General features: G+C 44.3%; 1 protein-coding gene across 1 annotated transcript in view; it reads left to right on the forward strand.

Moving 5' to 3' along the window:
- Positions 1 to 6,643: 6,643 nt before the first annotated feature.
- The window catches only part of acvr2ab (activin A receptor type 2Ab), a gene marked incomplete at both ends in the record, with an annotated part of 107,381 nt that continues 94,975 nt past the window's right edge, over positions 6,644 to 19,049 (forward strand). Inside the window, one exon of the mRNA XM_083634125.1 lies at positions 6,644 to 6,698. Coding sequence (XP_083490251.1) covers positions 6,644 to 6,698 — 55 coding nt within the window. The remainder of the gene's footprint in view (positions 6,699 to 19,049) is intronic.

Consider the following 19,049-nt stretch of genomic DNA (forward strand, 5'->3'; position numbering starts at 1 on the left):
CTTAGCCTTCCCAAATGTTGAGTGTCGTTTTTTAGAATTTAATACATAGAATTGGGAACGTTACATTCAATTTCATTCAGACTGCCTGTCACTTCCGCGGCGGCAGCCATGTTGACGAGTGAAAAGAACTACAAAGACCATGTACCCACTACTTGCCCAGACGAGCCTGAGCCTGCCTAAGGCTGCCGCTGATTCGTCGGGCCGGCATGTTCGGCCAATCATCTTAACTGCCTGTGCATGACAAGATGGATTACGTCGAGAGAATCTCTTTTGATCTCGCAAGGTTATCCATCTTGCAAGCAAGGTTATATTTCAATAGCCTGTGTCAGAATTGTCCACTCTGGTTAAGCCATTGACTGCGGTCACACCATCTGCGCTGTGGAGAAGCTGGTCTTGCATGCGTGCAATTGCAGGGAAAGAGGTTACTGTACTGGCCGGACACTACGGGTCGGTGCCCTGGGCAGCTTGGCACAACATCGTCACAACTTTCTCAAAAGCAATCTACTGTTACCTCACACCACAAACCTGTATGGCCGGGAATTATGTAGCCTAATAAAACCATGACAAACGAATTCTCATTTTAAAACACAAGGTGTGTTTTTTCTGCAATGTAGGCTATAGTTGAAAATCTACGTGGCATTCCGACGAGAGAAGAGTGTGTGCAGGCGCGAGTGGAGAGTGACATCCATGCCGTGCGTAAATGGATCCAAGCAAGGATTTCCTGCACTGCACGGAGATGTGGAGACTGTCTGCGCTCAGGCGTACGTCTGCGTTTGCGCTAAGACCAGCTATTTCCTGGCGTTCAAATTGAGAGCACCCACGGCCCCTTTTTCTAACACATTGCGCTGGAATGCCTATTTTGGAACGGGCAACGCCCAAACCTCTCTTTGCGCTCGCACACACCGACGGTATCTTCCCCACAGCGCTAAATGACACTTGCGCGAGACAAATGATAGGCTAGACTCTAGAGGCCCACCGACAAGCCTGGGCCACGCCCACACGTCATCACAGCGCAAAACTGGACGGTGGAGGCAGACGATAGCTTAAGACGCTGGGAAGATAATAGCAATAAGAGGCGCGCAAACGCAGCGCAAACGATAGCGTACAATGATAGGGCCCCACATGTGAGTTCATGTGACCGGATGGTTAACCAGTTTATGGTTATTTTAAAGGATGCCTGTTTCCTAGGGTTCCGTAGTGACAGTAAGCTGATGCTCAAAGTCTACATTTCAACCGTAAGTCACATTATTTAAGCGTAACCTTACCTTAGCCTTAAGCTGTTTTAGTTGCCTAACCATAACCCAAGTAGTTCTATTTGTGCGGTTTGAACGGTTTGTTGGAAATGCTGCTGCAATGTTTTCAAATTAACGGATGTTTTCAAATGAACCAACTTTTTTAAATGTATGTTGGAAGGCTGCTGTGGTTGGACGACTGGTTGAAATGTTGCTATGCAACATATTGGCGACTGGGTTGCTGCAGGCTGGACGCTGACATGGGAGCTCCCACTTGGCTGAATGTCAGATTGTCTCAGACAGACCTGGCCAATCACAGCCCAGCGCTCACATGGGCCGGGCCAATCACAGCCCGGCACTCAATCACTCATCGCCTCCGTCAGCAGCGGGAACGCCGGGAATGCCGGGAGCACAGGGAGGCTTATTTACTCTGCTCACACTGTGAATATTAATCTGCCCGCTCGGCAAATGGGCTCATGTTTAATTTAGGTTAGAGCGTTACGGCGGTGTCATCCTTACTCACTGACAGAGGACGAACCAAAGCCCACACACTGACACACACACACACACACACACACACACACACACACACACACACACACACACACACACACACACACACACACACACACACACACACACACACACACACACAAACACACACACAAACACACACACACACACACTAACAGCTTACTGGCAGTGTTGGGGAGCCGTTAACTAGATAATTTACTAGATTAACTGCAATTTTGGGTGATAGTTTAGATATGTTTACCCTAAAATTAAGATTCTGTCATTATCGCCCCCATGCCGATGGAAGGATGGGTGAAGATTTTTAGTCCACAAGACATTCCTGGAGTTTCACAGCAAAACACTGTTGCAGAATTCTCCTAAACAATTGACGTGGATGATGACCAACTTTCAAAAGCAAAAACAAAATATACTAATTGTCATTTTTGGATGAACGTATCCTTTAACTACATTCAAATCTCAGTAGCTTTTTCAGTAGCTAAGTAGCCTACTTTGGGTCATGTAGTTTATGTAGGTAGGCTAATTATAAACTACACATTGATATTCTCATAATTTTTTACATAAAATATGACACATTTTATTTGATTAAAATCACCTGTGGTTTGCGACCATGATGTCTGCGATCGGATATCATGAATTTCCATAGAATTTTGCATTTTCCTGATTCCACCAACAAGTGCTCCCTCTCCTCTCCTAATACACACCCTCGTGCTGCCTCAGTGAGGAGTGGCCTGCCCTAGTCCCTAAATCAAACACACCTACACTTTACTCGGTGTCAGTTCAGTTAGGCTACCTCCGTGTAACAATATGAGATTCCAGACTCATGATTGTGATAATTTCCTATGATGTAGTTTTGATGTAGCATGTAGTTTTAACTATATACTTTTCATTGGAAAGTAGCTAGTAGACCTAATTTGATAAACTATAGTTAAAACCATTACACTTAAAGTCGAAATGAACGCAACGGAATGCAAGTAGCGCGAGGGTTGGAGACGTTTCAGAGGTTGAAAACAAATCTTGTCTGAGATGACAGGTTTGAGAGGCGGACCATAATTGCGTGTCGATTATTTGATTTGACAATTCTGGGGACTGGCTTTGGCATTGGCCAATCCTGGTGTGTTCCGCCCCCAAATCGAGTGGGATTCAGCGTGTTGTCGTGCTACGCGAGTGGGATCTGCCGAGTAACAGGCAGCCAGCTGCTTCTGTGTGAAGCGGAGCCAACAATCCGATGTATGAGCGCTGCCCGCCCGCCTGGAATCTCCGAGGGACGACCCCTGACAACCAGGCTCTCTGAGGCACACGCCAGTTACGCTATTGCAGTAAATACAATATTCCTGGAATGCGAGTTTAACGAGCCAGTTATATTTCTTTGCATTCTTAGACATTACCGTTTGCTTTATTTTGTATGTTACATACAATTGGCCAAGTTAGTAGTTAGTTTATGGGCTAGAAATTCTGCCAGATTACAGACACTAGGCACCATTTTCTCCTTCATTTGGAGGAGAAAATTATCCTGAAATGAAGATTGATTGACAGCTGCCATGTCACGATATGATTGGTTGAAATGGGGTAGAAATTTGATAGTACTATGTGACGTCAGCAAACTGTAGATTACTGTTATGAATGAAATCTTGAAAAATGAACTTTTGATGTGAAAAAGTGTGGAAAACTAAAGAAATTAGATTGTTGTGATTTTTTTTGTCATACATTATTAAATAGGTGCACTGAATACCCAGGCATTTGAACTAAAAGAAAAGAAAAGTCATTTTTGGGTACAGCTCGACTTTAAAGTACTAGTTTCCCCAACACTGCTGGCAGGCCAGGTTGACACAGTTTATCAGTTTATGATAAAAAAATAAAAAAATAAACTGAAGTGAACTGAGCAGAACTTTATTAGGCTACATAGTATTTATAGTAAATCTTGTCTCAAGCAATCCAACTTGAGTCTGACTCGAATCACAATAATCCTGATGTTTCTACCATGTCCTATCTATTGCTCCACACAGGGAATTGAACCCTCAACCCTGCCAGTGTCTCTGCCTTGCCCGGCCCATTGATTCACACTGGGCCAGTTTCTTATAGACCAGGTGACTCAGCTTCCAGGTCAGTAGAGAAATCCTGTGCGACCTTTGACCCCCTAATGGTTTAGCAGGCTTATGGTGGCAGAGCTGCTCCAGGCTCTTAGAGAGATTAGTGTCACACGGATTTGGGAGCGGGCCAAGCCTATATCTGTGCTTGGTGGTATTCTCAGCATTTATTACTGAGCTGAAACCTGATATAAGGCCATAACACATAGGCTACTGCAGCGTTACAGTAGCCTACATGTAGCTGTGTGCAATATATATTGACCTGTAGGGAGCGATGTATGGTGTGGACGTAGCCTACTGTAGCCTACGTTTATTTTATTTTTTATTTATTTTTAAGTATAGGCCTACTTATATTTTCCCCATTTGTTAGCCTACTACCTCATACCCCAACCCATGAACCCATACATTAGGCTACGTACGGCTACTACCATAACTTTTTTTCAAAGGGAAAATGCTGGATATTATCAAATCTTGACACTAGACACACACATTATGTATTCGTTTGATTTTGGATGTTTTCCTGTACATTATTAAGATGAATGTGTGATACCCGCCCCTGTTATAATGGCGCGGCAGACGCCCGTGTCCAAAACGAGCAGCCCTCCAGAACAAAAACAATCCTCAGCCTGTCAGGCAGCTGCGTCAAGCTAGCCAGCGCTAGCCAGACCAATAGCGGAAGTGTGATGATTTGGACTTCAAAATAAAAACACAATTAATATAAAAATAAAATGCTGTATCAAAACATTCAGTGGAATATTTAAATATAGGCTGTTCGTGTTCCTGGTAAAGGAGTGCCATGTGGGCAGGTTTACATTTACAAATCTCATTATGCTACTTAAATAATATAAATAGTAGGCTATAGCCATTGTCAATGGTATTCGTAATAGCATTTGGTGGGAAATAAAATGGCAGGTAAACTATGACCTCCACTCTGGGATCACCATGAGGCAAACAGCCATCAATACAAACAAAAAACAATGAAATTGTCAAAACCTTCATTCATATGACAATTCACCTTAAAAGAGCCTAGCCTATATCCTCATATGACCTACATTCAGTGTTGGGCAGTAAAACAAAGTAAGTAACACGTTAATGTCCATCTGGGCCATCTGGGCCCTTCTTGATCTAACTTCTTTCTCTCTCTTTCTAAAAAAAAAAAAAAAAAAATACTAACCTAAACTAAACTTGTACCACTGTTCCTTCAGAGGTTGTAGTTGTCATAGACTGTGTTGCATAGTTGATTGCTCTATTGCTGACAAAAATGTGTTTTTGGATAAAAGCGTCTGCCAAATGACGTAATGTAATGTAGCCTAATGTAATGTAATGTAATGTAATGTAATGTAATTTTATTACTTTCCCCAGTAACAAATAGCCTAACGTAAGGGATTACAATTTACAAAACAGGAATTATATTAAAGTTACCAATCCAAGTAACTTCAAGTCATTGCATTACTTTCTCCAGTGCTGGTACAGCACTAAAACGAATTGTGGAGATAGTTCTGGCTAATTGCCAGAACAGGATTGGTTTATTGTCCTAGGTAGGCAAATAAATAAAAAGTATGGAGTTTGGCTGATTGTTGACTCTTCCTGCAAGGTTAATTATTTTTTCCAATAAAGTGGATTCAGTTTTAAAAGGAGCTGGCTAGACAGGTTGTGTGTGTGTGTGGGGGGGGGGGGGGGCATATAGGTAATAAAGGATGATATCAGCCTAAACATGTAATAAAGGATGATATCAGCCTAAACATGACATGACAGTATACTGCTGTATACGGCTTGAGTTTGGTTAGTTTTGTCTAGCGTCATCTTATTTTGAAAAGAACGACCGGAAGTAGCATTTCTCATTCCGACTGGTTTGACGCTGGTCAGTGACGCCATCTTGAAATTGTCCCGACAAGAGAGAGAGCGAGAGGAGGCGAGGAGAGACTTGTGGAAGAGCTCGTCTCTAACCTAAACTAAATCGACCGCTGCTTTAGCTAGCTGGACGAGTTAGCAGAAGATAAAGCAGTTCGTGTCGTTGTATTTTTCAATGGTTTTACATTTCTTTTGAAGTCATTTGAACAGGGGAAGGCTGTTGTTTTTCTCACCACTTTTGGAAAGCGTTGCTGTCATCCAGGAGGAAACCTCCCCCTGCCTGCCTGGAGCGGCTGGAGCAGTCTCATACACACAGACATTCACCACTTAAAAACGGAATACAACACTAAAGGAAAGGCTTGAGAAAATACTTTGGGGGAAATACTCGTTTATCAGCCTCAATTTGAAATGAAATACGCCTGGATTTAACCGAGAGAAGTTTGATTGAAGACCCAGAGGAGTGCGCTCGATTCCCATTCCAATGGATGTTTTTCTAGCCGCTCGGTCTCGGCTGTGTCTCTGCGTAATAACACTGTTATTACACTGTTATTGCACAACCTGTTATTAACAGGTTGACCAGTCTCTGTCCTGGTGTAATACCACTGTTATTACACAACCTGTTATTAACAGGTTAACCAGGCACACATGAACACGTATGTGACAACCATGCTGCAGACCTGGCAACCCTGTGGCAGCCCCGGCTTGAATGCCAACAAGTCGCCCTGAACGTGGAAATTACCCGGCTCTCCTCTCGTGTTTTTGGGACTATTACCTCGCATTACCTGGCTACTACTCTACAGGATATTTTGGATTAGGCATTTATAAAAGATGCCCTTATTGCAAAGACACAGCGAGACATTTGATTTGCAAGGTGTTTTTTAGTCGTTTAGTCTTTTTGTTTTTAATTCTCTCTATAGTCAAAGGATCAAATTCGGATGGAAAATGGGAGACGCCACCAAACTGGCCTTCGCCGTCTTCCTTATCTCCTGCTCTTCAGGTGGGTGTGGATGGAGGGTTTTTTATCGTAAGCTATAATGGAGAATGCAATGCTTATTGTTATCCCTGGAGATGCAATGCAATGCTGATTGTTGCCTATGGAGAGATGCAATGCAATGCAACCCTGTGACGTGTGTGTGTGTTTGGGGGGGGGGGGGGGGGTGAATGGGCGTGCGGGTGTGTGTGTGTGTGTGTGGGTGGCTGGGTGGGTGGGTTGTTGGGGAGAAAATCAATTTGACAATTTCTACCTCATTCTTCCGTTTGCATCCTCCATTCCACATCTGTATGTGTGGTGCAGATGTGAGGAGAGCAGGTGTCCAAGCTGGGGTCGCTGGACCTCCAGGGCTCCTTGAAGGGCTCTCCCAGCACAAATAGTTGAATTTCTCTAGGGCTGGCTGCAACTAACGATTATCTACATATTTAAGATTCATCTGTCGATTATTTTCTCGATTCATCGAGTAGTTGTTTGGTCTATATAACATGTCAGAAAATAGTGAGACATGTGGATCAGTGTTTCCCAAAGCCCAAGATCTCCTCAAATGTCTTGTTTTGTTGCATGACCCAAAGATATTCAGTTTGAGTTTACTGTCTTAGAGGAGTAAAGAAACCTGAAAATATTCACATTCAAGGAGCTGGAGAATTATGGACTTTTCTTTAAAAAAAAATCAAACCGACAACAACATTATATATTAATAATTAATATTGTAATCTACAGCAGTATTATCAAAATAGTTGGCAATTAATATAATAGTTGACAACTCATTGATTCATTGTTGCATCTCTACTGGTTTCTCCCTAGGAGGAGAATTGGGGACAGTGGGGTTGTGTAAGGACGCAGTTTTGTTCCTAGGCTCCTCTGTCCTCAGCTAGCTCCCCTCCTACAGTACATTATAGACTCCTCCTACAGTAGCCTACACATACTGTCAGTATAGAGACTTATGTAAGTCTCTAACAAGTCATATCTGACTACAACCATCTTCTCAGATGGGGCTCGTGCTGAGGACAAAAGAAGGAAATTGTATGTCTCTATTTCGGGTGTGAAAAAAATTAAACCCTGACGTCACACAGAATAAAAAAGGAGTTTAATCTGTGAACTCCAATCAGGCAAACAACCAAAATTATAATTTGAAACAAGAGATTTCATATATTGTGTGTGTGTGTGTGTGTGTGTGTGTGTGTGTGTGTGCGCGCGCGTGTGTGTGTGTGTGTGTGTGTGTGTGTGTGTGTGTGTGTGTGTGTGTGTGCGCGTGTGTGTATGTGTATGTTTTCATGTAGCTAATGTACTCAGTGGTTCTCAACGTGCGGTCCGGGGACCACCAAGGGTCCTTGAGAGGATTCCAGGGTGTCCCCAGCAAATTCATGAATTATTCAACTTCAGCATTATTTAATTTATGAGAAGTTAACACAATTAGAGAATTTAGAAGAATGGCTATTTTGATCATATCTGGTATCTCTACCTACAATACAGACAGTCATGGAATTCTGGACACAATCTGACAATACAAATATTCCAGTGTAGGAAATTAAAAAATATATTTTGTAGGCAACTTTTGCCCCCACTGACTAAAAACTGGCAGCATAAAAAAAAAATCTTTTGAGGGGGGGCACTTAAAAAATGTAATTATAGTGCATACGGCATAATGTTGTAAAATGCATATACCGGTAGTGTGGACAGCGCTGTTTGTATGAGGAGTGGTTGTTCTTTGTCTTCTGGCAACCAGCTTGCAGGTGCTGTGTGTGTGTGTTAGAGATGGATTTAAATAAAATTAATGAAAATAAAATTATCTGAATCTTGGGGTGAAATTTTGCCCCTTGATCATGGTTTTTAGGGCATTCTGAGATTTCTTGGGGCATTTTTGCCCTTCCCCTGCTAATTTACTGAGTCAGACAAACAGAGGCTGGACCTTAGGCATAAATGGATGGTGCTGTAAACCGGAGTTAAGGTTACAGGTTAAATGCATGCATATCGGTATCGGCAATCAGCCAAAAGAGTTGGAAAATATCGACATATCGGATATCGGCAAAAAAAAATCCAATATCACGCATCCCTAATTTTAAATAAGTGGTATTATTGTCTTCCACAGAGGTAATTTAATCTACAACAGCTCAATTTGTCGTCCAGTTTAAACGTCTTTGAAAAAAATATCCTCGCCTCTCTCTGCTGCTGCTTTGTTTTGGCTGTTTCCCGAAGCTGTCAGACCCTGGCTATACTGCCACTGTCCCATCTTCTTTACTGTAATTCTAATAAGATCCCTTGCATTATGCATAAGGCTCCAAAAGCACAGGTGTATTTGTTAAGTCCAGGACCAGGTGTATGCCTTGTCGTCCCACCGGACCCAACTAGCCGGACTGCCTGTGTCCTCTGCTGTTCCGAGGCTTGTGGTGAACAAAGACAGCATCTAACACAACCAAAACAGAGAAACGCTGGTCACTTTTGCCTGGGACTCACTCGTTAGTTTGAACTGAGATTTGCTTTGTTAAGTTGTCGACCGGGGATGCCATTCATGCATAAATGTCATCACTGGTCCACAACTTAAATCAAAGCAACTCTCAATAACTGTCAAACTAAATGCATGTCTGCAAAACTGTTTTTGGATATGTGTGAGATCATGTGCAAAATAAATCAGCATTATTTTTGGGTGAATTTCTCCTTTAACACCTTTTTTTAGTCATCACAAGAAGTTACAGGAACCTGTATTTTCCAATAGTGTTTTTTGAAAAAATTATAAAATGACTATCAGTAAGCCCATGTGACTACCGATTAAAATAGAGTATGATATATATCAAGATTCAAGATTCAAGATTCAATACTTTATTGCCATGTCAACAGAGTTGATTGGAATTTGTTTCGGTGCAGCTCTAAAGAACAGACATAAAAACAAACATAACAAATCACAGATTCAAACACAAAAGAGGATAAAAAAGTGGAAAAAAACACTACATAAAATATCACTATCATGAAAATCAGCTCTGTATAGCAATCAATAAATATGTGAAATAAAAAAAATATTTTGCCATGTGTAGCCACGTCTCGACAGTTTCCACAGCAAATTTAGTGTTTCTACTGTACCTCTAAGTTCTAACAGAAAAAAGTGGGGCTTTTCCTTAACATACTAAATAGTTGTTAGTCATTAATGGGTTAATTTGGCATTGGACTAAAGACATTAAGATCTGCAGATCATTCTCAGCATTTTGCTTATGCCACTGCCAGACAGGAAAACATTCATCTTTAGAAAGACATCCAGAGTAGATGTCTTGTTTTCTTCACCGACGGCGACGATCATTAATTTTTTTGAAATGACGCAACAAGGTTTTAAGTACAGTTTTGAGGCCCCCAGGGCTCTTCAGCAGACTCACCACATAACTCCCTAATCTAAACTCACCCAGATTAAGAGTAAAAATGTTTTAGATGCGGTGGAGGGAGGGGGTTTCTCAGGAACAGCCATTTGTTGTGACTTGCTCCTGCTATCAAATGGTGAGCTTTCAGTCGGAGCAAATCGTTTGAAAGTCGGTGTAGGTTTCTGTAATTGACAATTTAAATGACACATTATGAATGCAGTAAAAACTTCCCAAGCAGGTTAAAACAAAATGCTGAGAATTATTTTGTGAATGCTGCCTCATCCAGATCTCTTTATACCAGCAGTGTAGAGGCAGCGAAGGCACTGAAATAACACACACATTTAATTCAGCCTGTACAGATGTGTAGATCCTGCCAAAAATTGCTTATAACGACAAGATTATTTTGGTAGATATTGCAATCGCGGTTATTGATCACACAATAATACAAGGTTGTAATGCACTTTTGGCATCTTTAGGATCTTGATTAGCGTTAATAATACAGTGGGCATACAATAAATTATCTTATACTTTAGGTTTAGGCCTTAAGCTGTCTTCCAGATTGACTTTAAGTGGCAGAGTATAATTGGGCTGCAGCTGACGATTATCTTCATTGTCAATTCATCCCTCAATTATTTTCTCGATTAATTGATTAGTTGTTTGGTCTATAAAATGGTGAAAAATGTGGATCAGTGTTTCCCAAAGCCAAGATAACGTCCTCAAATGTCTTACTGTCGTAGAGGAGGGGAGAAACCAGAAAATATTCACATTTAAGAAGCTGGAATCTGGAATTTTGACTTTTTCTTTTCTTTTCTCAAAAAACAACAACAGATGAATGGATTCTCAAAATGTTTGGAGATTAATTTAATAGTTGACAACTAATTGATTCATGGTTGCAGCTGTAGAAGCGCAGCAGCAGATGATCTGTCAGTGCAGTGAGAGAATCTGAGTGAAATATCATGAGATAAGCTGAGAGATCTGGAGACAAGAGAACATCTCTGGACAGCAGTGCCATGGGTTTAGACAAGAGACTGTCCTGTAACAGAAAGGTCACAGGTTCAAACCCCCCTGGCCCTGTCACAGACACGCCTGTTGAAAGCAGGTAGGATGTGAGCAGCGGCTAAAAGCCTCCAATGTAAATGCAGGCTGCGTCCTGCTGCTGCCTAATGGGAGCTGGATGGATGGATCGGCCCTCTAACTGATTCCCACTGCATTACAACAAACGATGGGCCTTTTTAAAGGCTAGTGGGTAACTGAAGTCCACAGCTGAGCCAACCGCATCAGCTTTAAAGGCTGCAGCTTCTGTCTTTTGGAGATATTGAATGATGCACTTGATGGCAATGAAGTTTCCTACTGAAATAGATGTTTATAAATAGCTTCTTGGGACTGAAGCTTTCCGTACGCAGCAGAAACTAGTGTGAAAAAGAGTGGAACATTGGTGTTAAACCAAACGTTATTATCTCAAAAACGATACATTAGGGATGCAGACGACTAGTCGGTTCAACGTTTAAACGCCCGCTCCCTCACTAGTCGGCACGAGAATTACCAGTCGTTAAACAAATAATGAAATTATCATAATAATAAACAATGCGGGCGGGAGCTGTTGCGTCTTCACCAGCCACCAGCCACTGCAGTACTAGTCCCCCTCCTGCCCCGGATGTAAACAAAGTAACCAGGCAGCATGGGTTAGTAGTGAAAGGAGCTGGAGGGAGATGGCATCCAGGGGCGGACTGCATAATCGGGCACGTCGGGCAAATGCCCGGTGGCCTGGCCTGGCCTGGCCTGCAAAAAAAAAAAAAAAAATTGCAGGCCAGGCCAGGCCACTCACTGAACAGCAGGCCAGGCCCCGCCTACTGGTTTACTAGTGGTTTTATTACTTTATTCAGGGTTGAAGTGGGTGCATCTCATTGTAAAATAGGACTTGGCCCAAATTGGGCTTCAAACGGCCCAAATTGGGCTTCAAACGGCCCAAATCGGGCTTCAAATGGCCCAAATCTGGCTTTAAACGACCCAAATTGGGCTTCAAACGGCCCAAATTGAGCTTCAAACGGCCCAAATTTTTTTCCCGGCGCCCTTCGGACGCCGGCACGCACGTCGGCCCGTATCGGCCTGGCCTGCTTGGTATCTAATGCCCGGCCTGAATTATGATCCCAGTCCGCCCCTGATGGCATCTCATAAAACCAGTGCAGTTTGGCAGTATTTTGATTGAGTAAATGAAAATATGGTTGTATGTAGGCTGTGTCAGATAAAACGGGCATATAACATTAACCACTCGACCCACATTCAGCAGAGGCATGTGGACGCAAGGAACGTGTTAGCCAGACAAGCTACAGGACGCCGAAGCAACGCTCAACCGAAGCTGTACCTACGCTGTACCCACAAGTTTCATTTAGGCGTCCTTGTTAACAGACGAAGCCGTTCACACCACCCGCCACGCCGAAGCGATCGCTCAGGATTTGACACCGAATTTCCAAGCGTGACGCTGAAGCCGTGAGGCATGAAATCAAATGGGAGTTGTGGGCGGGTTCAAGGCGCGAGCGTAGGAGCTGAGAGGAAAAGAGAAGGCGTCTTGTGTGAACAGTAAGCCCTTGTTCACACAGGACGCCGAACGTAAGCACAACTGAAGCTTGAAGCAGGCACAAGCTGAACGTACGCCTAACTGTGGCACGCGCGCGGGTGGTGTGAACGGCTTCGCCTGTTAACAAGGACGCCTAAATGAAACTTGTGGGTACAGCGTAGGTAGAGCTTCGGCATCCTGTGCCTGCTTCAAGCTTAAGTTCTGCTTACGTTCGGCATCCTGTGTGGATGAGGGCTAACACTAACACGCAACATTTTAACCTTATAGATTCATATTGCGCTCAGTTTGGGCTGTTTTGTGAGTGTTTTCTTACTTTATAGACTAGCCCAGTGATTCCCAAACTGTGGGCCGCGGCCCACTAGTGGGCCGTGGAGGTACTGCAGGTGGGCCGTGAGTGGTCTGCCAACACTCCCGATTTTCGCGTGCAATTAAGTGGCTGTAGAAATGGAGATCCTGTTATCAGAAGAAACTAGAAGACCTAAGGCATCCATTGATACCAATATAGCATAATATAGCTTGTCAGCAAGGGGGCTAAATAACGCTCCACACATAGAGTCTCCCCTTTACAGATAAGGTAGCAGTTTTCACAGCCTAGCATTAATAGCTTGTGGATTGATTTCTTCTGTTGTTGCTCATCACATTTTGCCTCAACAATTGTGTTATGCATACAAATACTTCTGAAGGGGGGAGAAAATGCTGGCAATCTGCTTTTAGGTATTTTGCCGAAATGTTTTTGTATGTTGATGGATTATTAATTTCCCTTATTTATGCCCCAGTTCACATGCTCTGTTAATGAAATAAAAAATATATAATATAAAAAACATACAGGGAAATACATCGTCTTAGTCCCGTGTGTTTATCAGAGTTGTGATTAAAGGGTTGGATGGGCCCAGGAAGATTTTCAGATTTCAAAGTGGGACCCAGCATTCTTAAGTTTTGGAACCACTGGACTAGTCGACTAGTCTAAGTACAAAAAAAATAGACTAGTCAGGGAAATTAGTCGCCACCTGCATCCCTACTATACATTGCATCACTTATATTTTGACATAGTGAGTGAGAGCAGACGTAGCTGAAATAGTTTGATGTATAATAATTTATATGTAGCGTCAAAGTTGTGTGGACTGTCACAGTTTTGAAATGTGTGAATTTTGTAAAAAAAATACAACCTGTGAAGTCTGGTAGTGTGAATTGTGACATTATGCATTCAAGGCTGGTTCCATAGGATGAGGATCCCATTGGTTGGTTTTGGTTATGGTTTGAACAGTGCAGGGGGCTGGACGCTGGAGCATTTTTCTTACCTTTATTTATACAGGGGGAGTCTCACTGCTCTCTTTTTTAGGAGCGCTCTGTTCACATTCACACACACACACACACACACACACACACACACACACACACGCGCACACACACACACACACACACACACACACACACACACACACACACACACACACACACACACACACACACACACACACACACACACACACACACACACACACACACACACACACACACACACACACACACACACACACACACACATTCATACCTGGCAGCTGACCAGTACAACCACAGTCTGATCTGCTGGCAACTGAGCAGCTCCACTGGAGCGGTTGTGGTCAAGGGCCTTGCTCAAGGGCACCTCAGTGGTGGTAATGAGGGAGGGGCAAGTGCTCCTTTTCACTTTCCCCACTCAGATTTATCCTACCGATTGTTCTTTTGATCAAACCTATTAGCCACGCAAAATCTAGATTTTTCCAATATGGCTGCCTGCTGTATTTCCACCTCGGAAATACATTGTGGGGGCAACTGTGTGGAGAATTGTCCAATATGATCTTGCTATCAAACCATACATTTTGTGTGTGTTTGTGTGTATGTACATAATATAATATAGCTCAGAAATAAAAATGTCAAATGATATTTTAGTTGCGTTTTGTGTACATAATATAAATGTAACGGATTGTGTTTAAATGGGCATATTCTATCATCTCCTATCGATCGCAGGCCGCTGACTTGAATCGGATGGAGATCGTATTGTGGCAGACTTTGTGATATCAGCAAATATCGTATCGTTGTCCAAAGAATTTATATAATTTAGTATCATATCGTGATTACACTTGTGATTCCCACCATAGTAGGTCCCCTTTAAAGGCCAGAGCTTCTATATTTTGGAGATATTGAATGATGAACTCGATGGTAATGAAGTCTCCTTCCAAAATAGATGTATATAAAAAGCTTTTTGGGGCGAAATCTCTCCGTGTACACACGGGATTAGTTTCCCCACAGACCCACTTGATGCATGGAGAGCGGACGTCTGAGCGTGGTGCCCCAGAGGACGTCTGAGCGCGGTGCCCCAGAGGACGCTGCAGCCCGGCCCTGCTACTAATGCTATGTGCCTGAGAGAGAGTCTCTGGTGGTCGAGACAGGCTTAGACGTAGAAAGAGAGAGATTCTGGTGCTTGAGACAGGCTTAGACGTAGAGAGAGAGAGAGTCTCTGGTGCTCGAGACAGGCTTAGACGTAGAGAGAGAGAGAGTTTCTGGTGCTTGAGACAGGCTTAGACGTAGAGAGAGAGAGAGTCTCTGGTGGTCGAGACAGGCTTAGACGTAGAGAGAGAGAGAGTTTCTGGTGCTTGAGACAGGCTTAGACGTAGAGAGAGAGAGAGTCTCTGGTGCTCGAGACAGGCTTAGACATAGAGAGAGAGAGAGTCTCTGGTCGGTGGAGACAGGGTTAGACGTAGAGAGAGAGAGAGTCTCTGGTCGGTGGAGACAGGCTTAGACGTAGAGAGAGAGAGAGTCTCTGGTCGGTGGAGACAGGGTTAGACGTAGAGAGAGAGAGAGTCTCTGGTCGGTGGAGACAGGCTTAGACGTAGAGAGAGAGAGAGTCTCTGGTCAGTGGAGACAGGGTTAGACGTAGAGAGAGAGAGAGTCTCTGGTCGGTGGAGACAGGCTTAGACGTAGAGAGAGAGAGTCTCTGGTCGGTGGAGACAGGCTTAGACGTAGAGAGAGAGAGAGTCTCTGGTCGGTGGAGACAGGCTTAGACGTAGAGAGAGAGAGAGTCTCTGGTCGGTGGAGACAGGGTTAGACGTAGAGAGAGAGAGAGTCTCTGGTCGGTGGAGACAGGGTTAGACGTAGAGAGAGAGAGAGTCTCTGGTGGTCGAGACAGGCTTAGACATAGAGAGAGAGAGTCTCTGGTCGGTGGAGACAGGCTTAGACGTAGAGAGAGAGAGAGTCTCTGGTCGGTGGAGACAGGCTCAGACGTAGAGAGAGAGAGAGTCTCTGGTCGGTGGAGACAGGCTCAGACGTAGAGAGAAAGAGTCTCTGGTCGGTGGAGACAGGCTTAGACGTAGAGTGAGAGAGTCTCTGGTCGGTGGAGACAGGCTTAGACGTAGAGAGAGAGAGAGTCTCTGGTCGGTGGAGACAGGCTTAGACGTAGAGAGAGAGAGAGTCTCTGGTTGGTGGAGACAGGCTTAGACGTAGAGAGAGAGAGAGTCTCTGGTTGGTGGAGACAGGGTTAGACGTAGAGAGAGAGAGAGTCTCTGGTGGTCGAGACAGGCTTAGACATAGAGAGAGAGAGTCTCTGGTCGGTGGAGACAGGCTTAGACATAGAGAGAGAGAGAGTCTCTGGTCGGTGGAGACAGGCTCAGACGTAGAGAGAGAGAGAGTCTGGTCGGTGGAGACAGGCTCAGACGTAGAGAGAAAGAGTCTCTGGTCGGTGGAGACAGGCTTAGACGTAGAGTGAGAGAGTCTCTGGTCGGTGGAGACAGGCTTAGACGTAGAGAGAGAGAGAGTCTCTGGTCGGTGGAGACAGGCTTAGACGTAGAGAGAGAGAGAGTCTCTGGTTGGTGGAGACAGGCTTAGACGTAGAGAGAGAGAGAGTCTCTGGTTGGTGGAGACAGGCTTAGACGTAGAGAGAGAGAGTCTCTGGTTGGTGGAGACAGGCTTAGACATAGAGAGAGAGTCTCTGGTCGGTGGAGACAGGCTTAGATGTAGAGAGAGAGAGTCTCTGGTTGGTGGAGACAGGCTTAGACGTAGAGAGAGAGAGAGTCTCTGGTTGGTGGAGACAGGCTTAGACGTAGAGAGAGAGAGTCTCTGGTTGGTGGAGACAGGCTTAGACGTAGAGAGAGAGAGTCTCTGGTTGGTGGAGACAGGCTTAGACGTAGAGAGAGAGAGTCTCTGGTCGGTGGAGACAGGCTTAGACGTAGAGAGAGAGAGAGTCTCTGGTCGGTGGAGACAGGCTTAGACGTAGAGAGAGAGAGAGTCTCTGGTCGGTGGAGACAGGCTTAGACGTAGAGAGAGAGAGAGTCTCTGGTCGGTGGAGACAGGCTTAGACGTAGAGAGAGAGAGAGTCTCTGGTCGGTGGAGACAGGCTTAGACGTAGAGAGAGAGAGTCTCTGGTTGGTGGAGACAGGCTTAGACATAGAGAGAGAGAGAGTCTCTGGTCGGTGGAGACAGGCTTAGACGTAGAGAGAGAGAGTCTCTGGTTGGTGGAGACAGGCTTAGACATAGAGAGAGAGTCTCTGGTCGGTGGAGACAGGCTTAGACGTAGAGAGAGAGAGTCTCTGGTTGGTGGAGACAGGCTTAGACGTAGAGAGAGAGAGTCTCTGGTTGGTGGAGACAGGCTTAGACGTAGAGAGAGAGAGAGTCTCTGGTCGGTGGAGACAGGCTTAGACGTAGAGATAAAGAGGTCCTGCTTTGATCCTTGATTAAAAGCGGTGAGTTGTGTATCTTGTTCTGTTTGCAGGCTCTCTCCTGGGTTCTCGTCCTCTCATTGAGATTCCTCACTGTCATGAAACTGGCTGTAAACCTCTTCTCACTCAAAAGGGTTTAAAAGGCTTGAAAAGGGTAAAGATGCGATGACGTGGGTCTCAGAGGGTCTGTGTGACGTACCGACTGAAAACAAACGGACTGAAACAGGGTAGAGAGGCGGGACATAGCGTGTGGCTGAGTTTGATTTGACCGTTCTGGGGACTGGAGTTGATGTCGGCCAATCCTGGTGCTTATATGGCGTGTTCTGCCCCCAAATCGAGTGGGATCCAGCGTGTTTTGCACGCAATCGAGTGGGATCCACAGAGGACCGCGTAGCTGGCTGCCTCCCTGCCGTTTCCAAACCGACGAAGAGTGCTGCCTGCCCACCTTGAAATGTCTGACGGGCCGCGGTAAATAATGATATTCCTGGAATGCAAGCCAGTTACATGGCCTTTGCATTTTACATTAAATTAAGACATTACAGTTCATTTTATTTTATTTAAATAAATAAATTTAAGTATATTAACATTTATGGGCAAGAAAAGTCTGCTCAGGTTGCAGGCACTAGGCAGCCATCTTACCTCATCAGGCAAACCTAAGACAAAAGGTAAAATGTATTAATGCTAAACTTGCACAAATAAAAACTTGGTATTTTTAGTGACTTAATTTGCTTCAGTACCCCCTTTCCCTGATTTTTAATCCTTTAAAACTATAGCAGATGCAATGAATGAATGATAACCCACTTCTTGAAGAATATAACATTACAAAATCAGAGATGGAGTGAAAGAGTTGCAGTTAGTGCCTCCTGAGCAGATTCATTTTAACATGTCATTTATTTTCATGATTTATTCTTCCATTTTTTCCATTTCCCCCTTTTTCTCTCAAGTACTCGCTGTAGCACCTCTCCACGTTCCCCAGTTTGGAAAGCACTGATGTAATGTGACACAGTGACTCTTAACACTCAAATCAAATGAAGAGGTGTGTCCTATGTGTCCAGTGTAGTAATCATCTCTGGTATTGATTCAGAGTCACAGCCTCACAGTCACATTACATGGACATTCTATTATGGATCCTTGGAAAAGTTTGGAAATTGTATCCATGAAAACGTGTGGCGGGACTGAAATGAATCCAACCAATGGAAGCACAGAGCGGGAGGGGGGAGTGGGGGACTGCAGAGGAGAGATAACGAGGCATTTAAATGGCCTGTCCCGTTAAGAATGCACGCTATGCACCCGTCCCACCGCAGGCCTGTCACAGGAGGATGCCCTGTGTACGGTGCAGGCGGGGGTTCGACCGAGCCCCCCCCCATGTCCCGCGTGCCGTTTGCAACCGGCCCCATCAGCGCTAATTGAGGTGGAGACTAAATGGGGCAGTTGTTGCCCGGGCATACCAGCCAGGATTAAAGGGATTGGATTCTGTTGCTGAGTGCGCTGGTTTTTTAATGCTCCCCCCCTCACCCTCCTCTCCCCCAGCGGTGGAGAGAGAGCAGTCTTTGTGAGCGGCTCGCCCCGGCAGTGTTGGGCAGTAACTTAGTTACAGTAACTTATTTCCTCTCATTTTATTACTTTCCCAGTAACTAGTAATGTAAGCGATTGCAATTTCCAAAAAGTAATTATATTACAGTTACCAATCCAAGTAACTTCAAGTTACTGCATTACTTTCTCCGGCACTGACACACAGTGTGGAGCT

Source organism: Poromitra crassiceps (genome assembly GCF_964638095.1).
Source record: "Poromitra crassiceps genome assembly, chromosome: 3".
NCBI lineage: Eukaryota > Metazoa > Chordata > Actinopteri > Beryciformes > Melamphaidae > Poromitra > Poromitra crassiceps.